The sequence below is a fragment of the Lissotriton helveticus genome, chromosome 12, assembly GCF_964261635.1.
Source record: "Lissotriton helveticus chromosome 12, aLisHel1.1, whole genome shotgun sequence".
NCBI classification, from domain to species: Eukaryota; Metazoa; Chordata; class Amphibia; order Caudata; family Salamandridae; genus Lissotriton; species Lissotriton helveticus.
This window is the reverse complement of record NC_136073.1, coordinates 333,931,545-333,949,646: the sequence shown is the minus strand read 5'-3', so window position 1 is coordinate 333,949,646 and position 18,102 is coordinate 333,931,545. Positions and strand designations below refer to the sequence as shown.

General features: G+C 40.3%; 1 protein-coding gene across 1 annotated transcript in view; it reads left to right on the top strand.

Annotated features, from left to right (window-relative positions):
* The window catches only part of CLEC3A (C-type lectin domain family 3 member A), a 74,507-nt gene extending 60,559 nt beyond the window's left edge, over positions 1–13,948 (top strand). The window contains exon 3 of the mRNA XM_078668356.1: positions 13,407–13,948. Within this exon, the coding sequence (XP_078524482.1) occupies positions 13,407–13,798 (392 nt within the window). The 3' untranslated portion in view covers positions 13,799–13,948. The remainder of the gene's footprint in view (positions 1–13,406) is intronic.
* Positions 13,949–18,102: the final 4,154 nt, after the last annotated feature.

The following is an 18,102-nucleotide window of genomic DNA, read 5'->3' as shown; positions in this document are numbered from 1 at the left end:
TCATAAAGTAGTGCAGCAGGTTTACATGCTTGCTGCAAAGAATATGTACCATGCAAACAACAGAACTGTATTTTATGTGGATAGCTCATTGGGTTACTACTTTTGCCACAAAAATCCTATTGTTACTTGTAGTTCATAAATACAATCCTAATATAGCAAAGTGACCCATGACCTGTCATCAAAGATCGGCATGCAAACTGTGTGGTAGAGGTTCATTTTAATTTGAGGGTGGTCAAAGGTCGCAGATGCAACCTATAGCTTGCTCTTTGCTACTCCTGGCAATTCCTTTTCGACCCCTGGCATCAGAGGAGGCAAACTTTTTGCCCCTGTGGAGGTCAGGTTTCGCAAAGGAAGTGAACCTGCTGCTAAATATACAGACACAAGCTCTTCCGGGATACAAAACAAGACAGGAAATCTGCTACTCGATGTTCCTGAACATGTGAAGTCCTTGATATTGACGGGTATCCTGATGGTGCACAGAAGGGTGGGTGCAGTCAAAGACGGCACTCATTCACATGACCACATTAAGGGCCCCATCAAAGGTGCACCCTGACTGTGTGCAGATACTAACAGAAAGAGCTCTGCTACACTGTCATTACTTGAACAGATTCACCCACTAGCCTTTCTTTCAAATGAGGGTACAGTTCGCCTGAAGTGAGTGACAATCTGTGGCTGCACTTATTCATGGTGGGTACATCCAGAATATTCTGAGAGTGGCACGGATGGCATTACCTTCCATTTGGAGCGCAATTAGGGCCTCATTACTAGATTCCTTTTGCTTTAATTGGGCCAGTGACATTGTTCACTGGACCAATTGGCATTATGAGATCCTCACCAATTCTAAGGATCTCCTTACCTTCACTCAGAGATGCAGCTGTAGTCATGTGAAAGTCTGGAGGAAAATGAGAAGCTACCGGGGAAACTGGACCTGGAATTACTGATTCTACCATTAACCTCTTTTATCGGGTGTTTACCAACATTTGAAGCCCTGTTATTTCTGCACTCCCAGAGTTAGTTACCAGGACCCTCAGTATTATTACTATTTGGAATTAACAGCCCCATAACCTGGGCACTCATTATGAGGTGCATGGAGGTTTTTAGGATATTTTTTCCCACACAGTCTACAATAATATAAGTTGTTGGCACAGGAGCACCTACGTGAATTAATGAAACCCCACTTGATATTATATGAATGCAAACTTTGTTCTCACTAAATCCATATTACAGAAGTCACCCCACTAACTGTGTGCCCTTTTGTAATGCAATTTTTTCTCAGAAGCTTAAAAATGAGCACGTTGCTCAGGGGAAATGTTGTTAAACGTATCGTAAGGCTTATTAGTCCAACAATAGCAATGAAGTCAATTCCTTGGGGCGATCTCTTTAAAAACTGTCTCAGTGTTCTGCCATAATAGTGAAGTTATAATATCTCCTCACACTTATTTTGAGTCTAGTATATCGACTACCAACCTATTGACAAGGTAAATAGATGTGGAGTTAAGAACAGTAAATCAGACAATATGTTGGTTGTCTATACTGTGGGGACAACATATTTGCAGGTCAATATTATAGATCTCCGTATTGTGACATACAATTATTTTCCTAATATCTTTCTGTTTCAAGATCCCTGAGCTTATCTTGATGTCGTGATGTAGTCCTATCACAATATTTCTCATACATATTCATGTTGAAATACTTGTTTCATTATCTTATTTTTCATAGTGCAATGTATCACATGTTTGACATTGATTAATCACAGTGGGCAAGGTAGGGCTAGGTGTTTCTGCTAGCTTTTGTTGTAGTTACTCTTTCGTATCACATTAGTGTGGTCTATTGATTGATTCAATGCAATTGGGCTAGGGGCTAAAGGAATACAATAGGAGCAACACATGAAAGATGATTGGTCTAATGGAGATGGGTCTCTAAGCCTTGACTGTACAGCTAGATGTTTCCCTCCAGGCAGACAAGCATGGGTAATAAATTCCAGAGGATTGACCATGATAGTGCAGGGACCTCCACTCAAACACTTTGGGGCAGTTTTATCATCATTTAGTGCAACACAACGTAGCAAGATAACTTGCTGCGTTGTGCTGCCATGAGTCAAATGACGAGAGCAGAAATGCTGCATAATTACTAACATATGAAGCAGTCCAGCACTTCCGACACTGGTGCACTTGTGGCTGCCAAGCACCAACGAAGGCACCCTTACGCCATGGTGCAGGGTGCCTGTGTTACAGGCAGGATTCTTTTTGTGCAGAAAATATCAATCCTTAGAGGCGTTTTCCTTTTTCAGTGTGAGGAAATAACGATAAGAAATAAACATGTTTCTCCTCATTACATCTCACTTGGAGAGGCAGAGCATTTGACTCATCCCTAGGTTTACTAGTCTTAGAAAATCTGGGGATGGAGCTAAAACCATGGGTGGATACATGGGAACATGCGAGCTACACCCACGAAAAGCCTATCCCATGCAGAGTAGCACAAGGCAGTGACATGCCCTGCCTTGCGTTACTAGGCCACTCAGTGCCACTCCACATGGCTCTACGTGGCATTATCAATTGGCTTAAGGGATTGCCTTGCCCTTAGTTGAAAAATCTGGGCCTTTGGATTGATAGTGTGGCAGGAGTCTAAATGTACTCTCCAGTACAAATTCAACCTTTTTCTTACAAGAACGGACCACAACTTCTCATAGACAACAAATCTTTGCCACCATATATGAATGGAAACCACCTCAAATCAAATCAATCATTCGGATAAATGACATTTAAGTTCAGTCAATGATGAGAGGTTCTGGAAAGTTTGAAAAGTGTATTTTTCATTCAGAAATTAGTAACTTGTTTATTTATCTTCTTATTCAATTAGGAAATCAAATAAATCTGGTTACACATTTCATAGGTGAAAATATGGTTAGAGTCATCAATATAGCAATACATCAGCGTGCTGCACAAAGGAATTAGTACCTATTCTATCTAAAAGGAACCTAACCTATTAGAACCCATAAAGAGTCCTTTGAAAAGAGCAAAATTGAAGTCTAAAGTAAGTTGAACTCCCTATAAAGAGCAGTTCTTGAAACTCAGCTGAGTCTCATCTCTCCAACAGCATCAGTATGCAGTCAAGGTAGCAACTGCACAAGTACATCTCAATCAGGTGAATTAGATTAACAGACATAGAAGTAGTTGTACCTGTCAGAGAAAAGTGAAGAAATTGTCACCTGCAAAGTGTCAGGCAACATCAATCACCATCAGCAGTAGCTCACAGCAAGTGGGCAAGAGGGGCGCAAAAGGAATGAGTAAGAGCAAATGGGCGCTAGCTAGATAGAACCACGCACTAATATAAAAGGCATACAAACATGGTATTACTATGTGACAGCTCCGAATGTCCTCCTCCAATGAGAAGGAATCCTCCATATGTAAGCGGTCTTGTTCTTCCTTTGCCACAGCAAAAAGGTGAAGCTCATGATCCAGTATCAGCAATGTATCCTACCATGTTAGCATGTATACAACTGAGCCAAGCTAGCCTTGGTTACCAGGGAAGAACATTGCAGTGTTCAGTCTATCATTTATTAAATGCTTCACTGAGGAACAATGAACTACTCTAAATACAGAAAGATTTACTTGCAGATCTCCTGTTAGGTAATGGAAGTCAATCTCTTATAAGCATAATTTTATTTAAAAAAATAAATTCTCTATTCAATGCAATATGGACACATAACAAAAAAGGAAGTTCAAGTTTATCGAGAATATGTAGCTGAAGAAAGTAATACAGTTTATAAACTCGGCACATTCTACATATATGACAGTATCTAAGCAAGTCACTTTTAAAGTCAAGCTATTGAATACTCTTGTGCAAAGTTCAACATTGTCCTAAAGACATCCATATTATAGAAAAAATAAAGGCCTAGCTGAGGCCTAGCAGTAGGAATGTCAGCTTAGTGCATTATGCACCATTTTCTATGTGACATTTTTAAATGCATTTTCATTTTGGAACCTAAGACAAATTAACATCATTATTGATGATTTGTATTGGCAATTTTCTGTGTTATCAGTATTTTGTAATGCACGGTAAGAGACATTTCTGGGACGCTGCTGCTATGTACTCAAGGGAGAGCAGTGACATACTTTCCTCCAAGTATAAGATCAAACTTGATATGGGGTAATTTTGTTTTCATTGTTGTCTAGTTAAGAAGGATCACCCAGGATTTAAAACATGTAAGCCATGCTCCCTGTGAAACTCATTACTGAATATGTTCAAAACAGGTCCTAGTGTAGCACTTCTGTACAATAACTCAAACCATTTACTGTATTATATAATTAGACAGCGCAGAAATGGTTGGAGTATTTTACCAACGCATTTGAAGTGACATTTGGTGTATCCATCTGGAAAAATAGTGATATTTTTACATGTATGGGCAATTCAATGTTCCTCCACTGAAAGTCCCAGAGGTTTATTATATTTTGTTTAATATTGCATTTTATTTATAGCACAAGCATGAGCCAAGTGTATTAAACTTTACTACAAAAGAATTACAGTTTGTAACAAAAGAAAATTGTACACAAAATGATGGCCACCCCTGCAGAATCTGAAGAGGGGACCCTGAGGTTCCCATATCTCACAGATATTAATTGGCCTTTTGGCAATTGGTGGCCCTCTGAAAGGATGGGGGGCCCTGAAGGGCTAGGGACCCTTAGTTCAGTAGGGGCTTTGGGGGTTGTGTTGTGTTCCTGCAAGGAGCAATGTTTCCATACAATCAAAGCAAACCAATGAGGAAAAGGAGATATGGCTTGGAACATAATAACTAAAATGTCTCTGGAGTAGGAGTATTTTGAGTTTTCTTTTTAGGTTTCGCCTGCACAGCGCTTGCCCTGTGCTTGTGAAATCTATTGTTTTTAATATAAACTTAAAAGGGACTTACATCCTGCTCCCTCTGTTTCTTGGCTTTTCATTGGTTCCTGTGCTTGCCACTTACTTTTCCTTCATTTCTATTGGCTGTAGATATTTTTCCTGCATTTACCAATGCTTGTTCCTCGTCTGCTTCTCTTATCAGAATCCCGTAGCCAAAACACTGTTACCATCTACCTTGGTGAACTATTTTTTCTTAAAGTTTTGCCTCTTTTTGTTTGGGTGATACTTTAAATTAAGTTAGCAGATTTATATTGTGCACTTTATCACCCAGGGAGATTGTCATTTGCACAAAATTGCAGGATGTTGCACTTCCGAGACTTAAACCTGGATTCCCAGCTCTTGAGTCAGCAGCTGTGGCTGCTGCACCACATCCTCTCCACTCCTGTGATGCTTGCCCTGCATTGTTGTATTCTTTTTGAAGCCAACTGCCACCACATACTAATCATCGGTCAATGGGTGATCCTTCTGGGGGCGGAGAGGACAGCCTTTTTTCTGTTTTGTTTCAAAGGTTTCTCCAGACATTTATTGACATTTTGGAAAGGTAACATGACATTTCACACTGGCTGAGAAATTAGTTTAATGAAAAAAAGTATGCTGTATTTCTAAAAATACATCACACCAGTGATTCAGCGGTAATTTCACAGTAATTTCTCAATGCTAAACATAATTTACCTCTAGTTTACCGCTTTAAAGATGATGGGCCTTTACCACCATGTATCACCTTCAGGAGACTTTTCAATAAACATGAAAAATCAAAATGCAATTAATATTTAAGCCAATAAAGAGAGTTTGGAGTATTTTTAAAGGGTTTTATTTTCAAGTTAAAAGTTAAGATTCTCTGACCCTTTATTCATTAGTCAAATATCAATCAGGTTACAGAATTGAACATAGGAAAAATAGAATTAATACAGAACATATTACAGATTGAATACAAGGCATTCCTTAAAGGAAGGGAATGAGGCATCAAATGTCAGTCAGAATTCTTTAAAGAGTTCAGGAAAATATAATTCAAGAGTAAGTTTTGCAAGGCTAATCAATAATTAATAATTGGCAGAAATCTTCTATAAAGAGAAATAAATGCATAAGACAAATACATCTTTTCAAAACGAGTTAGTTAGTCAAAGCATAAACTTAGAGTGTTATCATCTAAATCTAAACCTGTTCTATCAGCTGCTCTCTCTGCCCTGGTCTGTTCATCTGTCTCTCTGTGTCAGGAGCTGCACATGTCCCACAGAAGCTGTACCTCCTTCTCTCTATGCCTTCGCAGAACTTACCTGGTCTCTTGCCACAAATAATGAGCGGAGCCTCCCCTCTCTCTCTATGTCTCCTCAGACACAATCTCCTCCAAGGCTGCACCTGTGACGTTCACGTACCTAACCCAAAGGATGTCTGGCCAGATCTGCTCCCTCTCGTCATCTTTCTTGACATGCCCCCTAAGGGAGTCATTATTTATACCATAATTCTTGGCTGACTAAACTAACAATACTGCAGTTTCAGTAGAAACTCGCACTGTGATTGGTTGGCACAGGTGACATAGGGATCTTAGCATCCTGTTCTCATCCCAAGTCTAACTCATACGAGTTCTGACAATAGGAGCTTAATGCTAAGAATAATATACAGAACATCTATCAATAAGAATATTTCTTGCAAAAAAATGACCAATCAATATCCGTCTCGCTCTCTGGTACATTGGCACGGGGACAGGAGTGTACAGATCATTGTGGCCTTGACCCATGTTTCTTCACTTGAGGCACTTGGCAGTTCATGCAGCAGGCACATTCTTCTGCACATGCGTCTCTCATTCAGCACTCTGCTAACAATTCTCAGCCAATTCTCAGCCATGCTGGATTCTAAGGCATCCATTTTATTGTGGGCTCAAAAGCAAAACAAACACAAAAGAATATTAATTTATTAAGTAAACCCCATTATGTTCACCTCCCACCATTCTAATACCCTGTATTAATTATTACCTAGCACAAGCTATTAATTTAAAGCAGCCTTTCTATTATTTGCGCAAACAGATAATACATGCTCATAGCAACATACTCTATAGTTTTAGACAGCTTTTCATGCAAATAGTGTTTGCCCCACGTGTAGTGTTGGTACATGGTTGATTAATAGTCAGTCAGAAAGTTTTATTTGCGTAATTAATTAAAATTATTACAAAATGTACATGATAACATTACAATACAAAGTTTAAAAACTGCAGTTATGTCTCTCTGTCTCTGTTTTGTTAAGGCCTATGCATGTCAGGTTTTAAGATTAAAAGGGTCCCTGATGGCCCGCCAATTGGCTGATCCTCCTGTTCAATTGATTCTAAGGCTTTTTTTACTTTAGCCAGAAATTTGACCCCCTGGCAAGCCAGGATTATTGAGGATCCTCCAAGCCAGCTTGTAACTGCATGTCTGCAGGAACGAATTTTTAGCTCGTTGAAGATAGGTTTCAATAAAGTTGTCTATGACGCCGGACACGTGCAAAAAAGATGTACTAGTGATTCCATTTTATACCCACAGAGGCGACATTTTTCCGTCTGGTCAGACAGTTTCCAGGACGGTAGCAGGAACTTTGCCACGTGCATCCCCATCCGATAGGCTAGAAATTCTTTTTTTACCTCTGAAGTGTGTTACTAAATAGGCAAGTGGTTTTAAGGTTTTAAAAGAGTTCATGATGGTCCAGCTGTGCCGTCGTTTTGCCAATAGATCTTTATCCTCCAAAAAGGATTTCTTTTTTGCTGCCGCATTAGCTTGTTTGCTTAGGATAGCTTTATCTGTCCCAGATTTCCAGGCTGGTTCCAGCTCCAACTTTTCCACACAGAATTTCAGGTACTTTCCCCAGGTGTTCGGTGTATCGGTTTCCCCCTGTTTTTTTTATTTCCTCCTAACTCAGCCAGTCAAGTGAATCGGGGTCTGCTGCTCCAAGTTTACAACAGAGTTTCACGAAGCCGCTTATGCTCCGGAACTTCTGGTTTAGCAGGCTGAATTCAAGCCTAACTTGAGAGGCTGAGGCGGATTTTGGCAGGTTGAAAACCGCTTTGTAGATTTTTATCTGTAGAGCGTTTAAAAGTTCAACCTCTTTGCCACACCACATAACTAGGCCGTAAGTTAGGGTGGGCATAATTTGTGCTGCCATTACTTTTAGTAGGTGGTTATAATTTGGACAATCCATTTTGTTTTTTAGAGAACGATATGCGAAGATTAAGGATTCTGCTTTTGCTTTTAGTGCGATTCTATGATCCTTATGATCCTTATAGCTTCCACCTTTTGTTAATGTTATTCCCAAGTACTTGTAATACTCTTGTTCTTTCACTATTACCCCTTGGGCCGTCCATTTGTACTTTAGTTTTTTCAGATCCACGAGCCAAACCACTTTGGTTTTTTCTTTGTTTAGTTCGAGGCTTTCTCGTTCTAAGTACGATGTTAGTTTGTTGATGGCTCTTTGTAGGCCAATTGGTGTTTGACTCAACAAAACTATATCGTCTGCGTATTGTAAGAAGTGTATTGATTTGTTTTCCAAAGAAGGAGGGTTACTGTCTGCAGAGACGATCTCGCTTGTGAGATCAGAGAGAAAAAGATTGAAGAGGGTGGGAGCTAATACGCAACCTTGTTTTAGGCCTTGATGCGTTTGAATGCTCCCGGTTGTACTGCCTCCGTTACCTAATTTCGCTCTTGCCCAGGTGTGGAGATGAAGGGCTTTGATGGCTGTTAAGAGTTGGTGTGGCATTCGCCAGGTCTCTAATTTTCTCCACAGGCGCTCTCTGTTCACCCGGTCGAAGGCTGACTTGATGTCTATGAAACAGGCGTACAAACAAATGCCTTTCGCTACCGCAGTGTCCCTTAGGATATAATGACAAGTTAGGTTGGTTATTGTTCCCATTCCTTGCCTGAATCCTGTTTGAAATAATGGCATGATCCTTGTTTCTGTAATCCAAGCTTGTAATTCAAGTAGAAGGCAGGAGGCATAGAGTTTATCTTCAACGTCTTAGTGATATCAGTCTGTAATTTTTGGGGTTACGATGATCGCCGTGCTTAAAAAAGGGATGGATAGTACACCCGTTCCAGGATGCTGGTAACTCTACTTGTCTGTATATTTGATTGAACAGTGGCGTTAGGGTCTCTAACCACAGATCTGGATCATGTTTAAAGATTGCGTTTGGCAGGCCATTTGGGCCTGCTGCGCCCTCTGACTTTAATCTAAAAATAATTTTACGTAATTCCGTTGATTAATACACATTATAAGAAAGATGTGTTATGAACTGAATATGCATTGTCTAAAATATGCAACAAAGCCAAGGTCTCGAGACAGGAACAGTGGATGTAGACTTACAAGGAAAAGGAGCTGGGAGGATAGAACGCACATTCCATTCTTATCTTCAAGGCTAAAGAGGCCACGGTGAACCTTCTAAAGGAAACTGAAATCACAAGTTTTTCCTACATTGCAAAATACTGGTTATTTCAGCTACTTTCAAAGTTTAAAAAAAAACATTTCTTAAATTAAATGTACATTCTATAGTGAGGTAAATCTAAACTAAACACATTTTTTTACCACCCTGGATTAATTATTTGAGCATGGGTTTTAAATGAAAGCATTTCAGACTGAAAGCATTTTAACCAGGCCTCATTTCATGTTTCATGTGTTTCACTTGCACTAACATCAGCATGCCATTTTAAAAAGCAGTCTGCCTGAAACACAAAAATAAAGCAATTCCTGAATCTAGATGAAATCTGAGCTACATCACCGGTATTCTTTCTCGTATCCATGTTCCTCCGATGCAGGGCTGAAAATGAGTTTAATGAAATCTTTACGATCCGCTTTCGAATCTTCCTCAGTGTGTTCATCTTTGTTATCTGTTCCCCAGCTTTCAGATAAGGTATTTCAAGCACAGGTCACAGGTCTGAGTCAGTGACATGCAGAAAACAGTTGCATTTTTCTGTGCAGCACCATTGAACAGTTAACATTAGTCACTGTTAGATACACAAAGGTGTGATTCCCTGGACCGTACCAGTTTGTATCAAAATGGGCATCTGCAATTTTTTAGTTGCTTTTCTCCTTCTTTATACTGCCTCATGTGCTGTTGAGGCTATTCTCTTCATGTATCATGGAGTAGGAGAGCATAGGAGAAACCTAATGCCTTTTCAATGCTTGCTGAATGTAGCAGCAAGAGTGTTCAAATTCCTTGCTGGGCTTACGGAGATGGTTACCTTCTTCTGCCTAACCCCGAGTGTTTCTAGGTAAAGTGCACCATGTCTGTCTGACAGGTAGTAGAGAATATGTCAATTGTATTCTTAACACTACATTATGTATCTTGTATACCATGTTTTGAAACATACGCAGTACTATATGTCATGATTTTTGTTACAAGATCTCTAGTTTACCAATATATAAAACTGACATGCACTCATTGCACAACAGTGCATCTTATAAAATATATTTATTGTTTTAGTTATGGGAATTTATGCAATGCAATCACTTTAACCTATGTCATAGTGACGTCAGCAACCTCAATGATAGGTTTTGAAACAAAGGGAGAAGCCAGAGTTGCCTATTTTCAAACAGGGGAATCAGGTTTGAGTCATGGCGTTGGCTAGACATCCTGTGATTCTGGGCAAAACCTTTAGTGGCAGATTCATTAACCTTTGACACAAGGCAATGCTGCAAAGGAATTTGCTGTGCTGTATCACATTGAAGAATAGCATGCAGAAGTGTGCCATATTTACTAAGATGTGGCATAGTTCTAATCTACTCTATTTTATGTTTACTTTTTTATTGTTTTAGTGTTATTCCCTGATGAAGGGCTGATACAAATGCCCGAAATGCATTGGATGTGATTTGAACAATGTCGAATGTTGAACATACAAAAATCAAATGATAATGATGGAATGAGAAATCATGAATGAAAAACCACTATAAAAAGTGTGAAGAATAAAAACACTGTAACAAATCATAAAAAGTGTTGGAACCCTCATTTTGCGCTGAGGGATGGCCTACAGGGATGGATCTAGTGGCACACTAGAAACACAAGTGTTTTCATTATTGTACGTCCAGGGACGCCGGACGTTACCTGTGTGGCACCTAAAACCTTTATAAAAACATACCCAGGATATCGCTCAAAAGCTGTGCATTTGCCTCAACATATTCATTGCATAGTTCTACTCTCTCATAGCACTGGCACACTTCTTTCTACCTAGCGCCAAAGAAGCACCCATTCACGACAACACAAGGGTGCCTGTGTTGTGGTCAGAATTGTTTTTGTGCAGGATTTCATACCCTTCTGCACAAAAACTATTCTTAGAGGCTTATTTCTCCTGCAGAATGCAGCTCACATTCCATTCATGTGAAGGAATAAGAATAAAAGATATTTCTTCTCATTACACCAACCTCAGGTAGGTGCACCATTTTTTCAAAAACACTTGTTTACTGACTTGAGTTAATATGGGTTTGCAGCAAAAGACATGGGTTGACACAATGGAACTTGCATGCTCTACACATGTAATACCTCCCTGATGCAAGGTAACTCAAGGAAGTGTCTACAGGCGCTGTTTTATAAAATCGACCATGTCCAGAGGAAGGGCTATTCCTTCAGTGTAGATTGTACGCCCCAGTTTCAGTCTGGCATTTCATTTATGACAAGCAGTTGATGCCTCCCTTTTAACACTACTGATTGGCTACCCTGCACCAGTGTTTGTATAAACAGTAAGCCCAGGAGAGCAAAGTTTGTGTTTTTTTGTAGGCTGCTGCAGGTGCTGCTGCGCTCCAGTTTTATTGAATACTAAGGGTCTATTAGGATGGCAGGCGGACTCCAGTCTGCCCGCCATCCTAGCGGTACTGGGTCCGGCCGCCAGTGGTGTGGTGGGACCGCACCGCCAATTAGGATGCCACCATGGCAGTCGCATCCTATATATTTAACATTGTGGCAGATGGTGCTGTATTCAGCACCCGCCATATTGTTAAAAGGCCATGTTGTGCATTTGCATGCACAACATGACAGGCACCGCGTGATGCCTGCCACCTTGTGCATGCAAATGTCGGTGGGTACCATGGGTACCCCCCAAGTGCAGCTACCCATCCCCCCAACCCCCTGGGTGCCTGCAAAGGGTCCCCAAAGGCCTTTTCTGCATGCCTTTCCAAGGCAGAGTCTCCGCCATGGAAAGGCATGAGACTGCCATAATAATAATGTGGATGGCGGTGCCTGGAAGGCACCACCACCATATTGCAGGTCTTTCACGCCCGGTACCGGCGGAAAACTGGCAGACGGTCTTTCCGTCCGCCTGGGTCCCCACCGCCATCGTAATATGGCGGGGGAAATGTTAGGCGGGCGGACAGAAATGTCGGGTGGATCGCCACCGCCATATGGGTGGTGGCGATCCGCCGGTCATCCTAATAGACCCCTAAGACTGCATAGTTTCGATTTCATGCTTATTTTTTCGACCACCATACACTTCTTTACTCTTAATATCAATCTTGCTAGCTTTCACTTCCTCTTCCTTTCTCCGACTTTTTCATTTCTGCCTGTTGCTCTGAATCTAAGTTTAAGCATGAAAAATAGGCCATGGGCCCCAAAAATATGTGCTAGCACAACCCACTTGCATCCATCACCACAATTTAAGCACTGTACTGCATTGCTCTGCACCCATGCCTCTCAGGTGAGTGAATTTTCAAGGACCAGCCTTAAACGGATTTATTATGTCAATGAACGAGTTTGGGATAGGAATGTATTTCTGAACTCATCTTTAATTTTCTTCATGGGCGGTGGAGTACCGGATCTACAGTGCAGGCAGCAGTGTGGGGGCGTAGGGGCGATCTGCCCTGAGCAGTGCAAGTTTTGGGGGCCCGCTATCCCTGCTCTTAACTGCGGCCGTCGCGGGGCAGCACACGCAGGAATCGCCAGCACTCCCCCCCCCACCCGCTCTTACATGCAGCTGCAGGGCGTCAAATGGGGGAACTGCTATGGGCGACCAAAGTTCTAGCTACGCTGCTGGCAAGCAGGGGACATTTCTGTCCGTGTACTGGAATGCACCTTCCCCTGTTGGAGCACTAATGTAATATAGTTCAAGAAAGCTGTAGTGGAGGGGAAAGTGTGGTATGTTCAAGATGTTGGCGCATCCCACTGTGAATAAGGAATGCATTGAGTACTAACTCTGCCAATCCCCCTGGTATCTTTTAATCACACATTTGGCAGGGGGCAGATGAGTGTGTGTAAAGTAATGTGCATGAACAAAGCCCATTTTGCGCCTGGGGTACATTTCTTTGATAAGTAGTTCCTCTAGGAAAAAATTATTTTTACCTGCTCTAAACCTCTATAAATGATGATATCTAGTTCAGGGATCAGATACTATTTTTTTCTCTGTAACATTGCATAGTGTATTTTATGGTTTAAAAGAATAAAATAAAATATAAAAAATCCAAGAAAAAAACTGTATTTTGGACACCAAAATGCCAAACCTTAGTAGTAACTTTGTACTGTTGTTTCTGTCTATTAATGTGTCAACGTTTCTTTTGTTGCATTACAGTCTGCCTGAGAGGCACAAAGATTCACAAAAGGTGCTACCTCTCGTTTGATGAGGCTAAGCACTTCCACGAAGCTAATGAAGACTGCATTGCAAAAGGAGGGACGCTGGCAACTCCCAGGAACATTGATGAAAACAATGCTGTGCGCGACTATGGGAAGAAAAGCCTTCCAGGAGAAAACGAGTTCTGGCTGGGAATCACCGATATGGTCACGGAAGGGAAATTTGTGGATGTCAATGGGATCGCCATCAATTACTTCAACTGGAATCGAGCCCAGCCCAATGGAGGCAAACGTGAAAATTGTGCTATGATTAATCTGTCTTCCCAGGGCAAGTGGCAGGATGAAGTTTGCCGCAATTTAAAAAAATATATTTGTGAATTTATCATTCCCTAAGTAGTGCCCATGCATTCTGAAATTTGGACTTGTGAAAGATCTTTAGGAACGTGGACATGATAAGCCTATCCTCTGCTGCATCCTTATTTTGTCCAAAATGTAAAACATGATTTGAATACTAGGGGGCATATTTATCAATCTTTCATGCATTGGAATTGCATGAAAGGGAAAGGATTGGAATGGACCATATTTAACATTACACAGCACCTTCCTGTCCAATCCTAGCGCTGACACACTTTTGGCTGCGTTGAACCAACACGGGCGACCTTGCATTAAGTTGCAAGTGTGACTCGTTGTAGGCAAAACAATCCTGAGAGACATTTACTCTTTCTATGTGTGCTGTAGAATGCAGCACACTTAGAAAGAGGAAACAATGAGAAGAAATAAAGATATTTCTCCTTGTTATACCTCACCTGAGGAGGTGTAGCATTTGGACACATTTCTAAGTCTACCACTAATGATAAATTCGGGAATATGCCAAAATCCACGGGGTGGATGTTTGGGAACAACCACGCTCTACCCATGGAACTCCTTCCTGCTGCAGAGTAACGCATGGCTTGATAAATCTCACTTAGATTTTGCATCGCCATTGCACCCCTTTGCATGGCGCAAGGGTGACACAAAATCTTGATACAAATGCCCCTACAGGGCGGAATTTTGGATATGATGCACTGCAGCAAATATTATGTCTGTGCGGCAGAACCAGACTGGGATAGTGTCATATCACAGCCAATGTGTGGTTTCTAGTGTAGATGCGAACCAGTGCTGGCACTGCAAACAGTGCAAAGTAAAACATAGACTGGCTGTTTGAAGCCTTTGGTCAATCTTTCACTGTGCAGGCAGCAACCTGGCCCGCCTTTGAAGATAGGTAAAGATCCCACTGCAGGCAGGTGAGTGAGTGACTGTGCTTGCTTGCATGGGGATGCCTACAGTTTTTGTGGGACCCCCCTTTCAAGCAGTGCCAACGCACCACCTCTATATGGTGCAGTCAGTGCACCTCCTGACAGAATCGCGGCCTCTGCACCCACGTCTGTAATATGGCACAAAGGCAAATGATTCCCTCATTTGAATGGTTCCATACCATCTTGCACATGAGGAAACACATCCCTGAAATTGTATCAGTGCACATTTACAGCCTACATGATCTATATTACTGAGGTGGCCCAGGAGAGCAAAAAGCAGATGCAAACCCCCTATGCAATCTCAGGACACTTTCTATAAAATGGCCCAAGGGCTACCATTTTGGACATTTTATTATGATAAGGGCTTCTAGTTCTCAGTTTTGATTCTCGCATATAAATAGATATTGAAAACAATATGTTTCTGGTCTTTATTTATGCCCAAATAAGAAGTCATCATTTGAGCAACTGATCATGCTGCAAGTCAGGAATGACACACCGATACCCACACTTCTGCAGGACAACTGCAAAAAGAATTCAATAATTTGTATTAGATTTTCTTAAATATCTGCAGATATGCACATGTGTTTGTGCTAAGACTCTATTTACATATAAAGGTACTGTTATGTTACATATGACTGCTTATAGTGTTATATCTCAACAAACATCCATGTGTGAGGGTGAATTTATGCAATGAATACATATAAGAATACACTAGTAGCAAGTTCAATATGTCACAGGGCAAACAAAAAACATGGAAAAATACCAATAATTTGATCAAAAGAAATTATGAATGAAATAGATGGGAATGTTAAAAAAGAAGTACTGAAAACTGGGAGTCCTAGTTATGATACATAAGGATCTGCAGCAGGCAGCCCTCTGCTTGGAAACTGGAATCAAGTCAAACATTACAACTTGGTGGCCAGTAAGAAAAATACAGTTGTTTATATGAATAGCTCCATCATTTATGAAACCTGGCTACTTAAGATCTTTTTTAAAATGTCAACAAATTTATATTTTTAAGACCCTCTTATTTACCCTTCTAATCAATCATTAATACTCGTACTGTATGCTCTGAAGCCATTGATATCAAAATGATGGGTCAGCCTAAAATAAATACTATTTGAAGTAATACTTATTTACTTTAACAAGTTGTTCACAGCTCTCTATCAGTGAACAAAATGGTTCTGAAGAATGTATGTTCACATGAATGTAAATCAAATGGTTGATGGTGACTGATGTGCAAATACTTAATCAACGTATACATGTATTAAATTGTTATGATAAAATCATACACATCCTAGATAAATTTAATTTGTTGAATTTTGTGGAAGGATTATTGTTACATAAGAATATTTTTTCAAACCCAGACATTATATGAGATTTATTGGATCTCTACGATCACAAAATGTGGTATTTTCCAAAGATTGTGAAGTCAATAAAGATTCTGGCTTTCATTTCTTTGTATACTATGGGCCAGATTCACAGCAGGACTATAGGGTATACAGGCCTTTAGGATTATGTGAAATATTTCTGTAGGAGTAATATATCACACATTCAGAAATGCCTTTGTGAATCAGCCACAAAACATTCCCTATTTAGTAAAAGTGCAAAAAGTGTACAGGTATTTCTTGTTGTGCTCACTGAACATGAATATTATCATTTCCTTCCTATTTTGAAGGTCTATAAGGCAACTTCACTGAGACATTTATAATATGTGAAGTACTGTACATACTCATAAATGCCTTTATGTAACGGTTCTTTGGTGTTTAGTGATAATAATATGCACTGTGACACATTCAACAGTTACACTCTCCATTAAATAAAGAATCTGCCAGTGAAACTATATTAGATTCTGATACAGTCGAATATCATACAAATCAATTAATAGGGCCTCACGTAGAGTTGGGCACAGTGATGAAACAGTGCAATTTCTATACCTACAGTTTTTAGTGTAGTCGTTGAACAAATTGTTGTCTTGCTCCTACAACGAAATTGAAAATGTGAAAGCACATTTTGAAATCAACGTTAGGATATCAGTGAACGATTGAAGAGCTGAGGCCTACCCACAATCAGGCCAATTTAGGAACATACATCTGGTTAAACATCTAGTTGACCACTATAAACTAGTGATCATACATTTAGTTATACAAAATGTAGCTCCTCTACAAGTGTATGGCCACATGATAACATATGAATTAATATATTGTTAGTCTAAAATATAATTTATAAAGCTACACTGTCTCAGTCCCCCCTCGGATGGTTAAAACAGCCATCACACAAGACATTTAAACACTCCATTACTGAATAAGTACTTTAACTTCCTCAGGACCATATGTTCTCTTGAAGTAATCTTTAAAGTCGGTTGTATTTCCTTCCTGCCATTAATATGGTAGTTTTATTCAATCCACGTATCTTTCTCATTCTAAAGTGGTCATTCTCCTGTAGGTAGTTAGTAATGGGTGAATACATTTCCAGTTTTGGAACTCCTCAGTTATGGAGTAAATTTCAGCCTTATGACCTTTTCAGATACACAAAATATCTCCTTCTCTGGGTTGCAGCGAGTATGCCATATGCCTCACGTGTGGAGCAGCTCGAGTTAGCCACTCTGTACATGAGGTATACAGTGTACTCACTGCAACCCAGAGAAGGAGAGATTCAGTGTATCGGAAATGGGTACAAGGCTGAAATTTAATCTGTTACTGGGGAGTTCCAAAACTGAAAATGTACACATCCATTACAAACAGCCAACAGGAGAATGGATTAACCTACCATATTCATAGCGGGACAGAAATACGACTGACATTAAGGATTACTTCAAGATAACATATAGCTCTGAGGAAGTTGTGGGACAGTTCCCAATGAGCAACGAAACACTTGTTGGCTTTTTGTGTCTAAAATTATCACGGTCGAACAAACGATCACAAAGAAATAAAAAGAAAAGAACAACCAATGACTCTCAAATTATGTTAATGTTTAACATGCATGTGCTAGGGGATCTCTTGTACATGATCGTGTGGTCCTAGATCACATATTGGGGAGCGGGGTGACTCTCGCCACCACACAAGCACTACAATCTCTGCACTGAAGCAATACATATTTTGTGATTTGATTGGAGTGCCATTCCCCACAACCAACCACCTGTTGCAAGAAAATATCTAGCAAAGCTCAAACAGTGCTGGTTGCAAGATTATCAACTAAGTTAGAAAGATTTATAATCTTTATGTCATTCAAAAAGCACCTACAGAAGAAATCATAGTGCCAAAGTTCTCTCCCACCATATGTGAAGCACTGCTATGTTTAGGTCTTTTATAAGGTCTAATCTCCTGGCCATTCAGTCTACCTACATGATATACTTTAGGAAATACTTGTGCTAATTACCTCCTTCCCACCTAATTGGCAGGA